This window comes from Carcharhinus amblyrhynchos, unplaced genomic scaffold (genome assembly GCF_965287045.1).
Source record: "Carcharhinus amblyrhynchos unplaced genomic scaffold, sCarAmb.v2.hapA chromosome_357, whole genome shotgun sequence".
NCBI classification, from domain to species: domain Eukaryota; kingdom Metazoa; phylum Chordata; class Chondrichthyes; order Carcharhiniformes; family Carcharhinidae; genus Carcharhinus; species Carcharhinus amblyrhynchos.
This window is the reverse complement of record NW_027650097.1, coordinates 29,358-49,379: the sequence shown is the minus strand read 5'-3', so window position 1 is coordinate 49,379 and position 20,022 is coordinate 29,358. Positions and strand designations below refer to the sequence as shown.

Here is a 20,022-nt window from a genome sequence, read left to right as displayed (position 1 = left end):
AGGGGATCACACAGAGTGGGGATTGGACGGGACATGGGGAATGGGAGGAAGTATTGAGTGGATCTGCGCCGGGTCCCAGATATTTACAATCCATTACAATGGGTTGTCAGTGTCTGCAGGGAAAGGACGGAGTGTAATGGATTATCAAAGGGTGGCACAGCGGTTAGCACTGCTGCCTCACAGCACCACGGTCTCGGGTTCAATTCCTGGCTCGGGTCACTGTCTGTGTGGAATCTGCACATTCTCCCCATGTCTGCATGGGTTTCATCCGGGTGCCCCGGTTTCCTGCCCCAGTCTGAAAGACGTGCTGGTTAGGGTGCATTGGCCGTGCTAAATTCTCTCTCAATGTACCCGAACAGGCACCAGAGTGTATCTCTGTAACTTCATCCAGCCCCTACATCCCTCCCTATCTCTGTAACTTCCTCCAGCCTCTTCAATCCTCGCTACCTCTGTAATCCACTCCAGCAGGTACAACCCTCCCTAACTCTGTAACCTCCTCCAGCTCCTACAACCCTCCCTATCTCTAATCTCCTCCAGTCCCTACAACCATCCCTATCTCTGTAACCTCCTCCAGGTACCAACAATCCTCCCTATCTCTGTAACCTCCTCCAGTCCCTACAACCGTCCCTATCTCTGTAACCTCCTCCAGTCCCTACAACCGTCCCTATCTCTGTAACCTCCTCCAGTCCCTACAATCCTCCCTATCTCTATAACCTCCTCCAGCCCCTACAACCCTCCCTATCTCTGTAACCTACTCCAGGTTTTGCTCGGTCCTCTGGGGGGAAGTCGATCAGGAGCAGCCGGAGCAGGGCGTTACCTGGTGCTGGAATCAGACGGTTTCCTGGGCAATAAATAGGTAAGGAAGTACTGGGAGTGAAAGAGAAAGCATTCAGTTTGAAGGGTGTGGCCCATACAGACTTTGAGTTCGATTGAGGAGGGATTAAAGTTGGTGCTCAGGAGAAGAAGACCAGTTTCCAATGGCGTTGCTCGATAAAGGTGCGTACACCAGGGGTTAGAGTGTGTGAGGTGGGCAGTAAAATGGATGGAGGTTTGGGATAGACGGAGGGGATCACACAGAGTAGGGATTGGACGGGATATTTCCCGGAATGGGAGGAAGTATTGAGTGGATCTGCGCCGGGTCCCAGATATTTACAATCCATTACAATGGGTTGTCGGTGTCTACAAGGAAAGGACGGAGTGTAATGGATTATCAAAGGGTGGCACAGCGGTTAGCACTGCTGCCTCACAGTACCGTGGTCTCGGGTTCGATTCCCAGCTCGGGTTACTGTCTGTGTGGAGTCTGCACCTTCTCCCTGTGTCTGCATGGGTTTCATCCGGGTGCTCTGGTTTCCTGCCCCAGTCTGAAAGACGTGCTGGTTAGGGTGCATTGGCCGTGCTAAATTCTCTCTCAGTGTACCCGAACAGGCACCGGATTGTATCTCTGTAACTTCCTCCAGCCCTCCCTATCTCTGTAACATCCTCCAGCACCTACAATCCTCCCTATCTCTAACCTCCTTCAGCCACTACAACCCTCACTATCTCAGTAACCTCCTACAACCCTCCCTACCTCTGTAACCTCCTCCAGCCCCTAACAAGCTTCCCTACCTCTGTAACCTCCTCCAGCCCCTAACAAGCATCCCTACCTCTGTAACCTCCTCCAGCCCCCTAACAACCCTCCCTATCTCTGTAATCTCCTCTAGCCTCTATAACCTTCCCTATCTCTGTAACCTTCTCCAGGCCCTACAACCCTCCCTATCTCTGTAACCTCCAACAGTCCCTACAACCCTCCCTATCTCTGTAACCTCATCCAGGCCCTACAACCCTCCCTATTTCTCGAACCTCCTCCAATCCCCTGCAACCCTCCCTATCAATAACTTCCTCCAGCCCCTACAACTCTCACTATCTCAGCACCTCCTCCACCTCCTACAACCTTCCTATCTCTGTAACCTCCAACAGCACTCACAACCCTCCCTATCTCTATGACCTTCCTCCACCCCCTACAACTCGCACTATCTCTGTAACCTCCTCCAGGTACCAACAATCCTCCCTATCTCTGTAACCTCCTCCAGTCCCTACAACCGTCCCTATCTCTATAACCTCCTCCAGCCCCTACAACCCTCCCTATCTCTGTAACCTCCTCCAGGTTTTGCTCGGTCCTCTGGGGGGAAGTCGATCAGGAGCAGCCGGAGCAGGGCGTTACCTGGTGCTGGAATCAGACGGTTTCCTGGGCAACAAATAGGTAAGGAAGTACTGGGAGTGAAAGAGAAAGCATTCAGTTTGAAGGGTGTGGCCCATACGGACTTTGAGTTCGATCGCTGAGGGATCAAAGTTGGTGCTCAGGAGAAGAGGACCAGTTTCCAATGGCGTTGCTCGATAAAGGTGCGTACACCAGGGGTTAGAGTGTGCGAGGTGGGCAGTAAAATGGGAGGAGGTTTGGGATAGATGGAGGGGATCACACAGAGTGGGGATTGGACGGGACGTTTCCCGGAATGGAAGGAAGTATTGAGTGGATCTGCGCCGGGTCCCAGATATTTACAATCCATTACAATGGGTTGTCGGTGTCTACAAGGAAAGGACGGAGTGTAATGGATTATCAAAGGGTGGCACAGCGGTTAGCACTGCTGTCTCACAGTACCGTGGTCTCGGGTTCAATTCCTGGCTCGGGTCACTGTCTGTATGGAGTCTGCACCTTCTCCCTGTGTCTGCATGGGTTTCATCCGGGTGCTCTGGTTTCCTGCCCCAGTCTGAAAGACGTGCTGGTTAGGGTGCATTGGCCGTGCTAACTTCTCTCTCAATGGACCCGAACAGGCACCGGAGTGTATCTCTGTAACATCCTCCAGCCCCTACATCCCTCTCTATCTCTGTAACTTCCTCCAGCCCCTACAACCTTCCCTATCTCTGTAACCTCCTCCAACCCGTACAACCCTCCTTATCTCTGTCATCTCCTCTAGTCCCTACAACCCTCCCTATCTCTGTATCCTCCTCCAGTCCCTACAACCCTCCCTATCTCTGTAACCTCCTCCAGGTTTTGCTCGGTCCTCTGGGGGGAAGTCGATCAGGAGCAGCCGGAGCAGGGCGTTACCTGGTGTTGGAATCAGACGGATTCCTGGGCAATAAATAGGTAAGGAAGTACTGGGAGTGAAAGAGAAAGCATTCAGTTTGAAGGGTGTGGCCCATACGGACTTTGAGTTCGATCGAGGAGGGATCAAAGTTGGTGCTCAGGAGAAGAGGACCAGTTTCCAATGGCGTTGCTCAATAAGGTGTGTACACCAGGGGTTAGAGTGTGTGAGGTGGGCAGTAAAATGGATGGAGGTTTGGGATAGACAGAGGGGATCACACAGAGTGGGGATTGGACGGGACATTTCCCGGAATGGGAGGAAGTATTGAGTGGATCTGCGCCGGGTCCCAGATATTTACAATCCATTACAATGGGTTGTCAGTGTCTGCAAGGAAAGGACGGAGTGTAATGGATTATCAAAGGGTGGCACAGCGGTTAGCACTGCTGCCTCACAGCACCACGGTCTCGGGTTCAATTCCTGGCTCGGGTCACTGTCTGTGTGGAATCTGCACATTCTCCCCGTGTCTGCATGGGTTTCATCCGGGTGCCCCGGTTTCCTGCCCCAGTCTGAAAGACGTGCTGGTTAGGGTGCATTGGCCGTGCTAAATTCTCTCTCAATGTACCCGAACAGGCACCAGAGTGTATCTCTGTAACTTCATCCAGCCCCTACATCCCTCCCTATCTCTGTAACTTCCTCCAGCCTCTTCAATCCTCGCTACCTCTGTAATCCACTCCAGCAGGTACAACCCTCCCTAACTCTGTAACCTCCTCCAGCCCCTACAACCATCCCTATCTCTGTAACCTCCTCCAGGTACCAACAATCCTCCCTATCTCTGTAACCTCCTCCAGTCCCTACAACCGTCCCTATCTCTATAACCTCCTCCAGCCCCTACAACCCTCCCTATCTCTGTAACCTCCTCCAGGTTTTGCTCGGTCCTCTGGGGGGAAGTCGATCAGGAGCAGCCGGAGGAGGGCGTTATCTGGTACTGGAATCAGACGGTTTCCTGGCCAACAAATAGGTAAGGAAGTACTGGGAGTGAAAGAGAAAGCATTCAGTTTGAAGGGTGTGGCCCATACGGACTTTGAGTTCGATCGAGGAGGGATCAAAGTTGGTGCTCAGGAGAAGAGGACCAGTTTCTACTGTCGTTGCTCGATAAAGGTGCGTACACCAGGGGTTAGAGTGTGTGAGGTGGGCAGTAAAATGGATGGAGGTTTGGGATAGACGGAGGGGATCACACAGAGTGGGGATTGGATGGGACATTTCCCGGAATGGGAGGAAGTATTGAGTGGATCTGCGCCGGGTCCCGGATATTTACAATCCATTACAATGGGTTGTCAGTGTCTACAAGGAAAGGACGGAGTGTAATGGATTATCAAAGGGTGGCACAGTGGTTAGCAGTGCTGCCTCACAGTACCGTGGTCTCAGGTTCAATTCCCGGCACGGGTCACTGTCTGTATGGAGACTGCACCTTCTCCCTGTGTCTGCATTGGTTTCATCCGGGTGCTCTGGTTTCCTGCCCCAGTCTGAAAGACGTGCTGGTTAGGGTGCATTGGCCGTGCTAAATTCTCTCTCAATGTACCCGAGCAGGCACCAGAGTGTATCTCTGTAACATCCTCCAGCCCCTACATCCCTCCACATCTCTGTAACCTCCTCCAGCCTCTTCAACCCTCCCTATCTCTGTAATCCACTCCAGCAGGTTCAACCCTCCCTAACTCTGTAACCTCCCCTAGCCACACAACCCTCTCTATCTCTGTAACCTCCACCAGCCCCTACACCCCTCCCTATCTCTGTAACCCCTCCCGGTCCCTACAACCCTCCCTATCTCTGTAACCTCTTCCAGCCTCTACAACCCTCCCTATCTCTATAACCTTCCTCCAGCTCTTCAACTCTCCCTATCTCTGTAACCCCCTCCAGGCCCCGACCATCCGCCCTATCTCTGTAACCTCCTCAACTCTGCTACAACCCTCCCTATCTCTGTAACCTCCTCCAGCCCCTACAATCCTCCCTATCTCTGTAACCTCCTCCAGCCCCTATAACCCTCCCTACCTCTGTAACCTCCTCCAGCCCCTATAACCCTCCCTACCTCTGTAACCTCCTCCAGCCCCTAAAACCCTCCCTATCTCTGTAACCTCCACCAGCCCCTACAACGCTCCCTGTCTGTGTAACCTCCTCCAGCCCCTACAACCCTCCCTATCTCTGTAACCTCCTCCAGCCCCTACAACCCTATCTCTGTAACCTCCTCCAGCCCCTACAACCCTATCTCTGTAACCTCCTCCTGCCCCTACAACCCTCCCTATCTCTGTAACCTCCTCCAGGTTTTGCTCGGTCCTCTGGGGGGAAGCCGATCAGGAGCAGCCAGAGGAGGGCGTTACCTGGTGCTGGAATCAGACAGTTTCCTGGGCAATAAATAGGTAAGGAAGTACTGGGAGTGAAAGAGAAAGCATTCAGTTTGAAGGGTGTGGCCCACACGGACTTTGAGTTCGATCGAGGAGGGATCAAAGTTGGTGCTCAGGAGAAGAGGATCAGTTTCCAATGGCGTTGCTCGATAAAGGTGCGTACACCAGGGGTTAGAGTGTGTGAGGTGGGCAGTAAAATGGTGAGGTTACTGTCTGTGTGGAGACTGCACCTTCTCCCCGTGTCTGCATGGGTTTCCTCCGGGTGCTCCGGTGTCCTCCCACACTCCAAAGATGTGCGGGTTAGGTCGATTGACTATGCTAAATTAATGTCGGGGGAATTAGCAGGGTAAATATGTGATGTTCCGGGGATAGAACCTCAGTGGGATTCTTGGTAGGGCAGCTCGATTGAGAATATAAAAGCCATAAGGTTTATGTATCGTTTGTAATCTCATGCTGTGAACATGCTGTCCTTCACGTAGGCAGAAGTGCCATTAATCACACTCTGTACCTGGTACCAAGTGTTTTAACTGTCGTGTAAGGATTTATTGCGATGAGAGTGTGTACAGAGTCGATTGGTTTTCAGAACGTTATGAACTGTGCATGCAGCTATACTTCCGCTCTATTGGTGTGAAAGAGTCAGGGACAAGTTGTAATGGGCTAATGCTCTGGAAGCCCGCCTACCGACTGGGGTAAGTGTTTGGAAAAAGTAGAACAAAGAAGTTAGTTTTGCCTGGGTGTGCAGGACCACTGATGCCTACCCACCCTAAGGAAAACTAGCTCCGACGTCGTAAAAGAATAAAGATATAAATCTTCTGTCCGGAGTTGACTTGATTATTATCAAACCCAGCTGAACGCAGAGCGCCAAACCTTAGAAATTGTCATGATGGGCCAAATGGCCTCCTCCTGCACTGTGGATTCTATGACTCTGTGGATCCAAGTTTCCTGATGACGGGGAGGGGTGCGGCGGGTCGCGCAGGCGGGGAGGGGTGCGGCGGGTCCAGTCTCTGAGTTGCAGTCCAATAATAAAAGAAGGCATACGGCATGCTTGCCTTCATCGGACAGGCATTGAATTTTAAAATTAGCAAGTCATGTTGCAGTTTTATAAAACCTTAGTGAGGCCGCACTTGGAATATAGTGTTCAATTCTGGTTGCCACACTACCAGAAGGATGTGGCGGTTTTGGAGAGGGTACAGAAAAGATTTACTAGGATGTTGCCTGATATGGAGGGCATTAGCTGTGAGGAGAGGTTGGAGAAACTTGGTTTGTTCTCACTGGAGCAATGGAGGTTGAGGGGAGATCTGATAGAAGTTTACAAAATTATGAGGGGCATGGACAGAGTGGATAGTCAGAAGCTTTTTCCCAGGGTGGAAGAGTCAATTACCGAGGGGGCACAGGTTTAAGGTGTGAGGGACAAGTTTTGAAAGAGATGTACGAGGCAGATTTTTTTACACAGAGACTGGAACTCGTTGCCAGGGGAGATAGTGGAAGCAGATACGGTAGTGACTTTTAAGGGGCGTCTTGACAAGTACATGAATGAGACGGGAATAGAGGGATATGGTCCTCGGAAGGGTAGGGAGTTTTAGTTCAGTCAGGCAGCATGGTTGATGCAGGCTTGGAGGACCTGTTCCTGTGCTGTAATTTTCTTTGTTCTTTTTACTTTTGCTAGTCCTTCCTTGTCCAATATTTGTTTAAAGCTGGCTGTGTTTATCCAGAACCTTTTCTCGTTTGCACTCTGCGTGGTATGCACATTTCCCCAAAGTGACTGATTCCCAATGTGACACTCAGTGGGCATTTTACCCAAATCCCCTAACCCCAAAATTTCCATCAGTAACCGGGATATGAAAAAAGCCACATCCACTGCCTCTACGAGGCTTAGTATCTCAGCAGCCAATGTACTTTTTACTGCTCTCCTTATTTTCTTTGTTGCCCATACAAGAATCTGCGTGGGTTTCCTCCCACAATCCGAAGATGTGTTAGGTTGATTGGCCATGTTAAATTGACTGTCATGTTGGGGGGATTATGAGGGTGAATATGTGGGATTACAGGGATAGGACCTGGATGGAATTGTAGTCAGTGCAGAGTTGATGGGCCGAATGGCCTCCTGCTGCGCTGTAGGATTCTACGAAGAGGGCAACATTTACCATTTTCCCCCAAAGGACAGCTTATAAAACCTCCCGCACTTGAAAACCCACGACAATAAACTGAGTTTCAGGTGACTAAGGTCACCCAAAAACCTCAAAATACACTCCTGGGTTTTTTTTAGTCTGGCCAATGTTTTATTTACTCTCATTATGTCTTCCACTGTAGGATCATTCATTTTTGTACCCAACTCTCGGACATCACAGTGCCAGGGTCCTGGGTTCGATTCCTGGCTTGGGTCACCGTCTGTGTGGAGTTTGCACGTTCTCCCTGTGTCTGTGTGGGTTTCCTCCGGGTGTTCCAGTTTCCTCCCACACTCTAAAGATCTGCTGGTTTGATAATAAATTCTCCCTCAGTGTACTTGAACAGGCACCAGATTGTTGTGACTGGGGGATTTTTCACAGTAACTTCATTGCAGTGTTAGTGTAAGCCTACTTGTGACTAATAAATAAACTTAAACTTTATTCCTTCTATGTTAGCTGCCTCTTTGGGAGGACAGAGAAAAATGTTTCTCTGAAGATGACGCGCTTGCAAAAAGGCAGCTTTTATATCGATAGATTTGCATTCCCGTGCCTTTGTAGCTAACAGCGCTGAGAAGATCTTTACAATAACCTTTCCTGCTGCAGGTGAATCCACTCTTAAATCCTGGCCTTCTAAATTTTCTTCAAATCCCTTTGCCACGAGCTTGGCTTTTGCCTTATCAGGAATCACCTTCTCCGTGCAAATCCATCTGTGAGATAGAGCTCTCTGTTCCCTATCTGGTACCTTCGTGGATCCCCCCAAATTCACTCCAACAATGCAGTTCTTGGTGTTTGGCATCTTCTGTAACTTTTTCATCTAATTTATTAGAAGCCACCAAAACCTCACAAACATGTGGGCTTCTACTCCTGGTAAAACTTGTAGTCCTACCCTGTTTCGAGACCATGTCAAGCCTGATATCTCATTCTGTACACCCACTGCTTGATCTTTCCTTCCTGTTGTGGGACGTTCTTTCGGTAGTTCTTTATCTCTTCCTGTCATCGTGTTCACTATCGGACTTGCTATCTGAACAGGCGCTAGGTTTCTGTGCCCTCCACTTTTGAACTTTGTTCCCAATCCATGGTCTTGACATCCTCCCCTGGTATTCTGTACATTTAACCAGTGTTTATACTTCCCAATGGCCTTCCCTGCTCTAGTATTGAGTAGTTGCAACCTTCCATTGACTGGACCCTTCAGGCAAGTATGACACTTTTGTACCAACTTTTGGCTGTTGTCCTTTTGGAAAAATGGTCTTGTTTTAGTTCATCAGAAGTATTGGGTTCCTCTACAGATACCTTGTCAATTTCAGCTAACCGGTCCTCATAATTCTGTAACACGTAAGTATTGGATGACCCAGGTTCCTCCGCATGTTCCCCTGCTCTTTCTACATTCGCATATTTGTAATCTGTACCCATTATCCTTGATGAATGAACCCTAATAGTCTGATTACAATGCCACAAACAATTGTTTTGCCATCTAGGCCTATAACCTTCCCTGGGCCTTTCCATTCATTAAGATTGTCTCTTAAGTATGTCTCCTTGTTGGAAAAAAGTGTTTGATGCCATACATTGTGCCTTAAAGCTCTGCGAATTATTTCAGAGACTTCTGTTTCCAAAAACGTTCTTCTATTTATATGCAAAGCATTAAGTGCTCAGCAAAGGCAGTGTAAATTTTAGTGCCTTCCCAAGCTGGAGGCTGGACCCTCAAAATGGACAGAATTATAGGGTTCCCGCCAAAGACTAATTGATAGGGACTACAGCCCTCAGCCATCTGCAATAATTCTTTGCATGTACTGCCCACGCTAAGGTTGAATTTAACTTGCAATTTTGTCTATCTGCCAAAATTTTCCAGAGTATGTCACCTCTTATTGCACGGTTCCTCTCACACACCCCATTACTAAATGGGCTTTCCACTCCGTACTCATGACCAAGATACTCATGTTTTCACACTTATCCCTAATCTCATCTTTAGCAAATTCCACCTCATTGTCTGTTAGGAACTTTGCCTGTGGCCCCATTCTGGTCCCTATCCATTTTCCCAGGATTTGGTCGAGGAATACTCTCTTTTCTTTACAACGGATCACTGTTGATTGACTAAATCTGGTCGCTAAATCTACAAAGTGCCAAATGAATATACTGTTTGCCTTATCGCCGATCTTGATGGTCTATGGCCACAATGTTGTTAAAATCTCTGGCCAAGAGCAGAGTTACTATCGGTGGTGATGTGTCCTTCTAGACTTCCTACACACCTCACACCAATCACTGACATGTTCTATAAGTTTAGTGTAGTCCTCGCATCTTACCTCTGCAGGCTTTAATAAATTTGCAGCCTTTGAGGAGATGGGACATGCAAATTTATTATTGCCACATGTATTAACACACAGTGAAAACTGTTGTTCCTTGGGTGCTATACAGACAAAACATACCATTCATAAAGGAAAGGAGAGAGTGCAGAATGTAGTGTTACAGTCATAGCTAGGATGTAGAGAAAGATCAACTTAATGTGAGGTAGGTCCATTCAAGAGTCTGATGGGAGCAGGGAAGAAGCTGTTCTTGAGTCAGTTGGTGCGTGAACTCAGACTTTAGTATCTTTCTTCCCGATGGAAGAAGGTGGAAGAGAGAATGTCTCGGGTGCGTGGGGTCCTTTAATTATGCTGGCTCCTTTTCCAAGGCAGCAGGAAGTGTAGACAGAGTCAGTGGATGGGAGGCTGGTTTGTATGATGGATTGGGCTATATTCACGTTTGTAGTTTCTTGTGGTCTCAGACAGAGCAGGAGCCACACCGAGCTGTGATACAACCAGAAAGGATGCTTTCTAGTAAAAGTTGGTGAGTCATAACAGCAATGCCAAATTTCCGTAGTCTTCTGAGAAAGTAGAGGCGTTGGTGGGCTTTCTTAACTGTAGTGTTGGCGTAGGGGGGACCAGGACAGGTGGTTGGTGATCTGCTCACCTAAAAACTTGAAGCTCTCAACCCTTTCTACTTCGTCCCCATTGATAATAGACAGGGGCATGTTCTCCATTACGCTTCCTGAAGTCAATGACAATCTCCTTCATTTTGTTAACATTGAGGGAGAGATCATCATCGCTGCACCAATTCACCAGATTCTCTGTCTCATTAGTCCAAACGTTACAACTCCAATTCAGAAAATATTTTGAGACTAATTTTACTTCAATGCGGTAAAGAGCCAAGGCCATTCCTTGTCTTCTTTTCCCCAAACTGGTTACCTCAATTCAAATGATGACTTTACTTCTCCATAAGTGTCTGAGAATAATGGTGGACAGTCATACCCTGACACATTTACTCTGGGTTCAGACATTTTGTCATCTTCATTCACTCCTTTCGTTGATTGGAATGCTAAGTGAAGTTTCCTTTCTGTTATTTTTTGAAATGGTTGTAACTTGCAGCCCTTTACTGTTACTAGAGAGGTGGTGCTCGACAGACTGGAGGGGCTGATTGTGGACAAGTCCCCAGGACCGGATGGAATGCATCCGAGGGTTCTGAAAGAAATGGCGGAGGTTATAGTGGATGCCTTGGTGATTATTTTCCAGACGTCGCTGGATTCCGGGGAAGTGCCGGAAGATTGGAAAACGGCTAATGTTACGCCGTTGTTTAAGAAGGGTGCCAGGCAAAAGGCGGGGAATTATAGGCCAGTTAGTTTAACGTCTGTGGTAGGTAAGATGTTAGAATCCGTCATTAAGGAGGAAATTGCGAGGCATCTTGAAGGGAATTGCTTGATAGGGCAGACGCAACACGGTTTCATTAAAGGGAAGTCGTGTCTGACAAATTTACTGGAGTTCTATGAGGATGTGTCTAGGGCAGTGGATAGAGGAGAGCCAGTGGATGTGGTCTTTCTGGATTTTCAGAAGGCGTTTGACAAGGTACCTCACAAGAGGTTATTGCAGAAGGTCAGGGGACATGGAGTTGGGGGTAGGGTGTTAGCGTGGATAGAGGATTGGTTGTCAAATAGGAGGCAGAGAGTGGGGGTCAATGGGTGCTATTCGGATTGGCGGTTGGTGACTAGTGGGGTGCCCCAGGGGTCGGTGCTGGGGCCTCAGCTATTTACCATTTATATAGATGATCTGGAGGAGGGAACCGAGTGTAGGGTGTCGAAATTTGCTGATGACACCAAGATTGGGGGAAAGGCAAATTGTGCGGAGGGTGTGGAGAGTCTACAGAAGGATCTAGATAGGCTGGGCGAATGGGCCAGGAAATGGCAAATGGAATTTAATGTTGGCAAGTGTGAGGTGGTCCACTTTGGTAGGAAGAATGGTAGGAAGGACTATTACTTACATGGCGAAAAACTGCAGCAGGCGACGGTGCAGAGGGACCTCGGGGTCCTTGTGCATGAGTCGCAAAAACCCAGCTTGCAGGTGCAGCAGGTGGTCAGGAAGGCTAATGGGATGCTGGCCTTCATAGCGAGGGGGATTGAATATAAAAGTAGGGAGGTCTTGCTGCAGCTGTATAGGGCATTGGTGAGGCCGCAGCTGGAGTACTGTGTGCAGTTTTGGGCGCCGCACCTGCGCAAGGATATTTTGGCCTTGGAGGGAGTGCAGAGGAGGTTTACTAGGCTGATACCAGAGTTGAGGGGGTTGAGCTATGAGGAGAGGCTGAATAAACTAGGTTTGTACTCGTTAGAGTTTAGAAGAATGAGGGGAGATCTCATTGAGACGTATAAGATGATGAATGGGATGGATAGGATAGAGATGGAGAGACTCTTCCCGCTCAAAAAAGACAGTAGGACTAGGGGGCACAGCCTCAAGATAAAGGGGAGGCGGTTTAGAACGGAGTTGAGGAGGAACTTCTTCACTCAAAGGGTGGTGAATCTCTGGAATTCTCTGCCCGTTGAAGTGGTGGAGGCGGCCTCGCTAAATATTTTTAAGAAGCGGGTTGATGGGTTTTTGATAAGAGAGGGGATTAAGGGTTATGGGGAGAGGGCGGGAATGTGGAACTGAGCCACGACAGATCAGCCATGATCTTATTGAATGGCGGGGCAGGCTCGAAGGGCTGGATGGCCTACTCCTGCTCCTATTTCTTATGTTCTTATGTTTATTAGGAACCAGCAACCATCCTCGAGGGGCCGAATGGCCCACTTCTACTTTTATCTTGAATGATGATATAAATTTCTGCTTTCTTTTGACAGATGTCGGAACTAGTGGAACGCTGCGTCCCGACCAGGTACTGAGATGCTATTGATGACGGTTTTTCCAATTGCAATTCAGGGAGGCTGAGCTTAGAGACTGTTCCGCAGTGTCTGAGGGGAGGGTGAGGGTGAGGGTGAGGGGTGTGGTTCATAGGTGAGAAAGGTCTTCGACTCTGTGGGCGCCAAGGAGAAAACGTCGCTATTTTAGCCTCGCCTCATTGCTGAACCATACAGGCCCAGATCGCAGCCTGGGCCTTTCCTGGATGGCGTGGCCCATGTTGTGTGGCGACAGGTCTGGGCCCTGGGCAGGGCAGGCCAGGCCCAAGGCTTGCGGTTGGTCTTTAATGTTGCAGGCTGACTGATAACACTACTGTAGACTAACGTCATTACTAACAGGACGTGAAGACGCTCCTACGGCCTGGCTGCCACTTATATTTACACGTTGCTATCTGACCTTTGACCGCCAGGCCAAGTGAAAGTTCAGAGTGTACCAGATGATACCTAATACCACAATCACCTATCACAATCGCCCACATTTCCCTTTTAAAAAAGCACTTCAAACTGGTTTCAGTTGGAACAAAGTAGGCTGGATGTACACAAAGAAACATTGGAACTCGGAGCAGGTGTAGGCCATTCAGTATGATCACAACTGATCTATCCATGCTTTCTCCATATCCCACAATGCCATTAAAATCCAACACGTTATCCACTTCCTCCTGAAATATATTCCATGACTCGGCCTTTACGGCTTTCCGTGGTAGAGAATTCCACAGGTTCATCACCTTCAGAGTGAAGGAGTTTCTCCCATTCTCAGTCCTAAATGGCCTCCTCTGTATCCTGAGACTGGGATTCCTTGTTCTGGATTCCCCAACCAGGAAAGATACCCAACCTGCAACGAGAGCCACACAATCTCTATAGCACAGAAGGAGGCCATTCGGCCCATCAATTCTGCACAGGCACTCCCCCCTCCAACCTAACCTATAACCCTACACATTTAGCATGGCCAATCCACCAAACCTGCATACCTTTGGACACTAAGGGGAAATTTAACATGAGCAATCCGACTAAACTACACATCTTTGGACTGTGGGAGGAAACCGGAACACCCAGAGGAAAACCCACACAGACACAAGGAGAATGTGCAGACTCCACACAGACAGTGATCCGAGGCTGGATTCGAACTCAGGTGCCTGACGCTGTGAGATAGCAGTGCCAACCACTGTGCCGCCCTGATACATGACAGCGGTCAGATTGAAACCTTGAGTGAGATTGGGGTATGAGGAGGGGGTGGATGGGTGAGGTGAGGGGAGTGGGAGGTGTGTGGGGGGGGTGGGGGGGAGGGGGGGGGGGAAGGGGGGGTGGGGGGGAGGGGGGGGGAAGGGGGGGTGGGGGGGAGGGGGGGGGGAAGGGGGGGTGGGGGGGGGGGGGGAAGGGGGGGTGGGGGGGAGGGGGGGGGAAGGGGGGGTGGGGGGGAGGGGGGGGGGGAAGGGGGAGGGGGGGTGGGGGGGAGGGGGGGGGGAAGGGGGAGGGGGGGGTGGGGGGGCGGGTGGTCCAGTGTGGGCAGGGGACAGTCAGAGGCCTGGTCTTGTGGAGGGGAGGATGTTGGGGTCGGAGGGAGGGGGGGCAAATGTGGAAGAGGGCCAATTCAGCAGGCCAATAACCTGTCGATATTTGTTCCCAGGACTGCTATGACATGACGGGAGAACGTCATGCCTTTCTGCTGTGTGTCAAAGAGGGGAGGGAAGGAGCAGAAGAGGACTATAAGAAAGTGAAAAATCTCTTGGAGTCGTTTAAATTTTGCCTCGAGTCCTGCATTGATCCTAAAAATGAGGCAAGATATTACACTTTCAAAGCTTTGATCAGTGGCAGTAGGGTTAACAGTCTACACAATATTTGTGTGTCGTATTTATCCATTCACAGGGATGTAGCAGGGCCCAGGACTTATTCCCCAGCGCTAACTACTCCCCCCTCCGAGAAGGTGGTGGGTGAGCTGCCATCTTGAACCTGCTGCAGTCCCATGTGGTGTATGTACACCCACAGTGCTGTTAGGGAGGGAGTTCCAGGGTTTTGACCCAGGCACAGAAGAAACAGCCAATATATTTCCAAATTGGGATAGTGTGTCTGTGTGTGTTCCCCATGGAGTCTGCTGCCCTTGTCCTTCTAGGGGGTAGAGGTGGTGGATTTGGGCGGCACTGTCGAAGGAGCCTTGGCGAGTCACTGCAGTGCATCTTGTAGATGGTACACACTGCTGCCGCTGTGCGTCGGTGGTGGAGGGAGTGAATGTCAAGGGTGGGTGGTTAGCGTGTCGATCGAACGGGGGGGGAGCTGGGGGGGCTGCTTTGTCCCGGATGGTGTCGAGCTTCTCGAGTGTTGTCGGAGCCGTGCAGGAGAGTATTCCAGCACACTCCTGACTTGTGCCTTGTAGATGGTGGACAGGCTTTGGGGGGAGTTAGGAGGTGAGTTACTCTCCGCAGGATTCCCAGCCTCTGACCTGCTCTGGGAGCCACAGTATTTATATGGCTGGGTCCAGTCCAGTTTCTAGTCAATGTTAACCCCCAGGCTGTTGATAGTTGGGGGGAACTCAGTGACAGGAATGCCATTGAATGTCAAGATGAGATGGAATATTGACATTTACCGCGACTCTATAAAGATTTCCCGATTGACTTTCTGCTTTCTTTCAGGAAATAATCCCGCGTTTTGAGGAATTTCACAAGAAGATTGGCAAGATTCCAAACATCAGCTGTGTGTTTGTCTGCATCATGGCCCACGGCAATGCCAACAATATTTTCGGAGTGGATAGAAAGCCTGGAGTGGAACTGGAGGATATCTTCTCGCTGTTTAACAATGAAAATTGTCCCAGCCTGCACCTCAAACCAAAAATCTTTGTCATCCAGGCCTGTAGAGGGAGTAAGAGGATTCACTACCATCATTTAACCTCTGTATCTAACCCCGTGCTGTACCTGTCCTGGGAGTGTTTGATGGGGACAGTGTAGAGGGAGCTTTACTCTGTATCTAACCCCGTGCTGTACCTGTCCTGGGAGTGTTTGATGGGGACAGTGTAGAGGGAGCTTTACTCTGTATCTAACCCCGTGCTGTACCTGTCCTGGGAGTGTTTGATGGGGACAGTGTAGAGGGAGCTTTACTCTGTATCTAACCCCGTGCTGTACCTGTCCTGGGAGTGTTTGATGGGGGACAGTGTAGCGGGAGCTTTACTCTGTATCTAACCCTGTGCTGTACGTGTCCTGGGAGTGTTTGATGGGGGACAGTGTAGAGGGAGCTTTACTCTGTATCTAACCCCGTGCTGTACCTGTCCTGGGAGTGTTCGATGGGGACAGTGTAGAAGGAGCTTTACTCTGTGTCTAACCCCGTGCTTTTCATTGAATTCAACAATAATAAACTCGATTGAAAGTAAAATCTAAAACTCACTTCAGACAGGGCAGAATTAGTGATGAGCAAAGCTTGTTGACGTCTGCGTTACCCGTGGTCCCGTTGCTGAGATAAGACCGTGTGATGTGATTGAGAAAAGTGCTGTTCACATTATAACCCGTGTTTAATCAGTGCTGGCCAGGTCCGGGCCATTTTTCAGGATGTACCCAGGGAGTGTAAGGTGCATGGTTCGCTCAGTCAGTAGTGAAGTGCCACACCCACTTGCCATAGGTTGCCAGATGCTTGTAAATCGAGAGGGCCAGCTCTGTTAAGGAGGGAGCTTTATCAAAAACATAGCCATTAACAGCAGACATTGCGAGTCTTGGTTAAATATTAAATTAGTTAAATATTAATATTATCCGGAAAGGATTCATTGCAAATATTGTTGTTCACTTTGTCACAGAAAAATTTGATAGCGGGGTCAAATTTGAAGGATTCCGGGCGATGAATATAGAAGATGAAGAACCCATGCTCAAGAGCCTGCCAATGATATCGGACACCTTCCATGTCTACCCGGCCCAGCTTGGTAAATCTAACTCATCCCTTTCTGACGCAATCTCACCAACTTGATCATCTTGGGGTACAGTTGCCCCAGCGCCAATCCTGTACCCACTCTCCCGTGTGCCCTAACATCCAGCCACTGACAAACTCCAATCACTGACGTTAGTCTGTGTAGAACTGAGTAGTGGAGCTCTGGCTGATCCCCTTTCATAAGAACATAAGAACATAAGAAATAGGAGCAGGAGTAGGCCATCTGGCCCTTCGAGCCTGCCCCGCCATTCAATAAGATCATGGCTGATCTGTCGTGGCTCAGTTCCACTTTCCCGCCCTCTCCCCATAACCCTTAATCCCCTCTCTTATCAAAAACCCATCAACCCGCATCTTAAAAATATTTAGCGAGGCAGCCTCCACCACTTCAACGGGCAGAGAATTCCAGAGATTCACCACCCTTTGAGTGAAGAAGTTCCTCCTCAACTGACATGACTGAGGCTGGAAGTTCTGGGTTTTTGCCCAAGCCAGGAGAGATTGGCACAAGTCTCTAAGCTGACAGCACGCCGCGCTGTGGGAGGGCCACCGCGGGAGGGCCGGCGCCGAGGGGAGCGCCGCACTGTGGGAGGGTCAGCGCTGGGTTATCGTGTCAGTTAACAAGGAGCTGAAAGGTTTAACATGCTGAATTGCATTCACAGGTTTTGTGGCTTATCGTGACAGAGCAGATGGATCAAAGATGTTCACCCACATGGAGAAAATTTTCCGAGATCACTGGAGAACGTTACATCTCTCTGATCTCTTTGTGAAGGTCAGTGTGAACGAGGGCCCTGTTTAACTTGGCACAGATTTAAATCATTGATAATTGTCTCTCCCACGCCAGAGCAGCTAACTTCTCCTGTCGAGAATCCGGGCATCTCCAATCCAGGTTTCAGGGATTGACTGATCCTCCGTCATCATCACTGGCTGGCCTTCAGGGAGTGTTGTGCTCGGACTTGGCTTCAAACCGGCGCCCCCTCGGCACCGAGCCTCCTGCCATGCGGCGCCAAGCCTCCCGATTGATTTTGCGAAGTTGATGCCAGAACAGAGAGGGTATCAGTATCAGGAAGGACTGTCCTGGTTACAATTCATGATTGTGGTCAAGAGAAGGCCGGGTGGTGACCTGATTGGGTGCGTGTCTGAGTGGGAGAGTGTATGAGCATGTGCAGATTTCGCTGCGTGTAAGTCTGCACGTGTGTATGTGGCCTGAAGGGAGGGTGGGAGGCCCACAGTCACTAATAAATCCAATGGGGGAGGGAGGGGAATTGGGGAAAAAGGTCTTTACCGAGGGGGATGATGTATTTAACGGTGAGGAGTTGGATAAACACACGAGGGGGAGAGGAATGAAGAATATCGGGGGGCGGGGGGGGGGGGGGGGGGGGGGGGCGATGGTGGCTGGGGGGAAGTGAAGCAAAGGGTGTGAGAGGAGGCAAAAACACCAGCACAGAATGGAGGGGCTGAATGGTCTCTTCCTGGGACATCTCACCTTCTGAGCCCCCTTTGGGTGAAGGTTGTCCAGCTTTTGGCTGGGGGGGGGGGGGGCACGAGAGGGGAGTGCGGGGGCAGTGGTGGAGTTTCTGAATCTGTATTTGTGAAGGGATGGTACTTGCTGGAAGATTTTTACACAAATTTACTCTCAACGATGTCTACAGGTTAACCAGAAAATGATCAAAGAGGAATTTCGGGAAGCAGCCTGGAAGACAACACTGGTGATGGAATCCACTCTGACCAAGGCCGTGTACCTCACTCAATAAAAGGCCACAAGTGCTCAGTACTGATACACCTCAATCAACCCCCACAACTCACTCCAATACAAAATCAGTGTACTGCCAGAGCTGGGGAACAGGAAGACAGGAGTTAACATTTCAGCCCAATCCCACATTCTTTTACTCTATGATTTTATTTCTAAATAAATTTGATTGAGGAATTTTAACCCGGTGCCCGGGTCATTTTGTTCATCAATTGTAGAGATTGGGCTCAGAGGCTTCAGGGGTATCAAATGTATTACACAATACACTTAGGGGTAGATCAAAGGGGTTCATTGTTGTCTTTATGCAGACTAGCACCGAGATGACTTTGGAGGAGGTTAGTTTGTGATATGGAAATGTGTAAAGAGTGGGATTAGACTGGATGAGATATTAAAGGGTGAGGGGGAAGAGTGGGATTAGACTGGGTGGGATATTAAAGGGTGTGGGGAGTGAAGGATTAGACTGGGTGGGATATTAAAGGGTGCAGGGGGGAGAGCGGGATTAGACTGGGTGGGATATTAAAGGGTGTGGGGAGTGAAGGATTAGACTGGGTGGGATATTAAAGGGTGCAGGGGGGAGAGCGGGATTAGACTGGGTGGGATATTAAAGGGTGTGGGGAGTGAAGGATTAGACTGGGTGGGATATTAAAGGGTGCAGGGGGGAGAGCGGGATTAGACTGAGTGGGATATTAAAGGGTGAGGGGGAGAGTGGGATGAGACTGGGTAGGATATGAACGGGTGCTGGGAGTGAGGGGGACAGTGGGATTAGACTGGATGGGATATTAAAGGGTGTGGGGAGAAGAAGGGAGAGTGGGTGGGATATTAAAGGGTGCAGGGGGAGTGGGATTAGACTGGGCGGGATATTAAAGGGTGTGGGGAGAGGAATGAGACTGGGTAGGATATGAAAGGGTGCAGGGAGAGAGGGGGAGAGTGGGATTAGACTGGGTGGGATATTAAAGGGTGCAGGGGGAGTGGGATTAGGCTGGGTGGGATATTAAAGAGTGCAGGGGGAGAGGGATATTAAAGGGTGCAGGGGGAGAGGGGGATGAGACTGGGTGGGATATGAAAGGGTGTGGGGAGTGAAGGGAAGAGTGGGATTAGACTGGGTGGGATATTGAAGGGTGTGGGGAGAAGAAGGGAGAGTGGGATTAGACTGGGTGGGATATTAAAGGGTGTAGGGAGTGAGGGTGAGAATGGGATTAGACTGGGTGGGATATTAAAGGGTGTGGGGAGAGGGATTAGACTGGGTAGGATATGAAAGGGTGCAGGGAGTGAGGGGGAGAGTGGGATTAGACTGGGTGGGATATTAAAGGGTGTGGGGAGAGGGAGGGAGGGAGACTGGGTGGGATATTAAAGGGTGCAGAAGGAGTGGGATTAGACTGGGTGGGATATTAAAGGGTGCAGAGGGAGTGGGATTAGACTGGGTGGGATATTAAAGGGTGCAGGGGGAGGGGGATTAGATGGGTGGGATATTAAAGGGTGCGGGGGGAGGGAGGGGCAGTGGGATTAGACTGGGTGGGATATTAAAGGATGCGGGCGGGGGGGGTCAGTGGGATTAGACTGCGTGGGATAT

At 49.8% G+C, this 20,022-nt stretch overlaps 1 protein-coding gene across 1 annotated transcript; it reads left to right on the top strand.

Annotated features, from left to right (window-relative positions):
• The first annotated feature begins 2,360 nt into the window (after window positions 1-2,360).
• Window positions 2,361-18,635, top strand: LOC145339244 (caspase-14-like). The gene is made up of 9 exons (XM_080183646.1): window positions 2,361-2,379; window positions 3,982-4,269; window positions 5,471-5,610; window positions 14,433-14,582; window positions 15,433-15,658; window positions 16,581-16,729; window positions 17,198-17,261; window positions 17,365-17,474; window positions 18,355-18,635. The coding sequence occupies exons 1-9, from the start codon at window positions 2,361-2,363 to the stop codon at window positions 18,454-18,456; spliced, it is 1,248 nt and encodes a 415-aa protein (XP_080039772.1). The 3' UTR covers window positions 18,457-18,635.
• The last annotated feature ends 1,387 nt before the right edge of the window (window positions 18,636-20,022 follow it).

Coding starts and splice junctions, on each gene's coding strand:
- LOC145339244 (XM_080183646.1), top strand. Junction 5,611..14,432: donor AATGGCGTTGCTCGATAAAG/GTGCGTACACCA, acceptor ATTTGTTCCCAG/GACTGCTATGACATGACGGG. Junction 14,583..15,432: donor GCATTGATCCTAAAAATGAG/GCAAGATATTAC, acceptor GCTTTCTTTCAG/GAAATAATCCCGCGTTTTGA.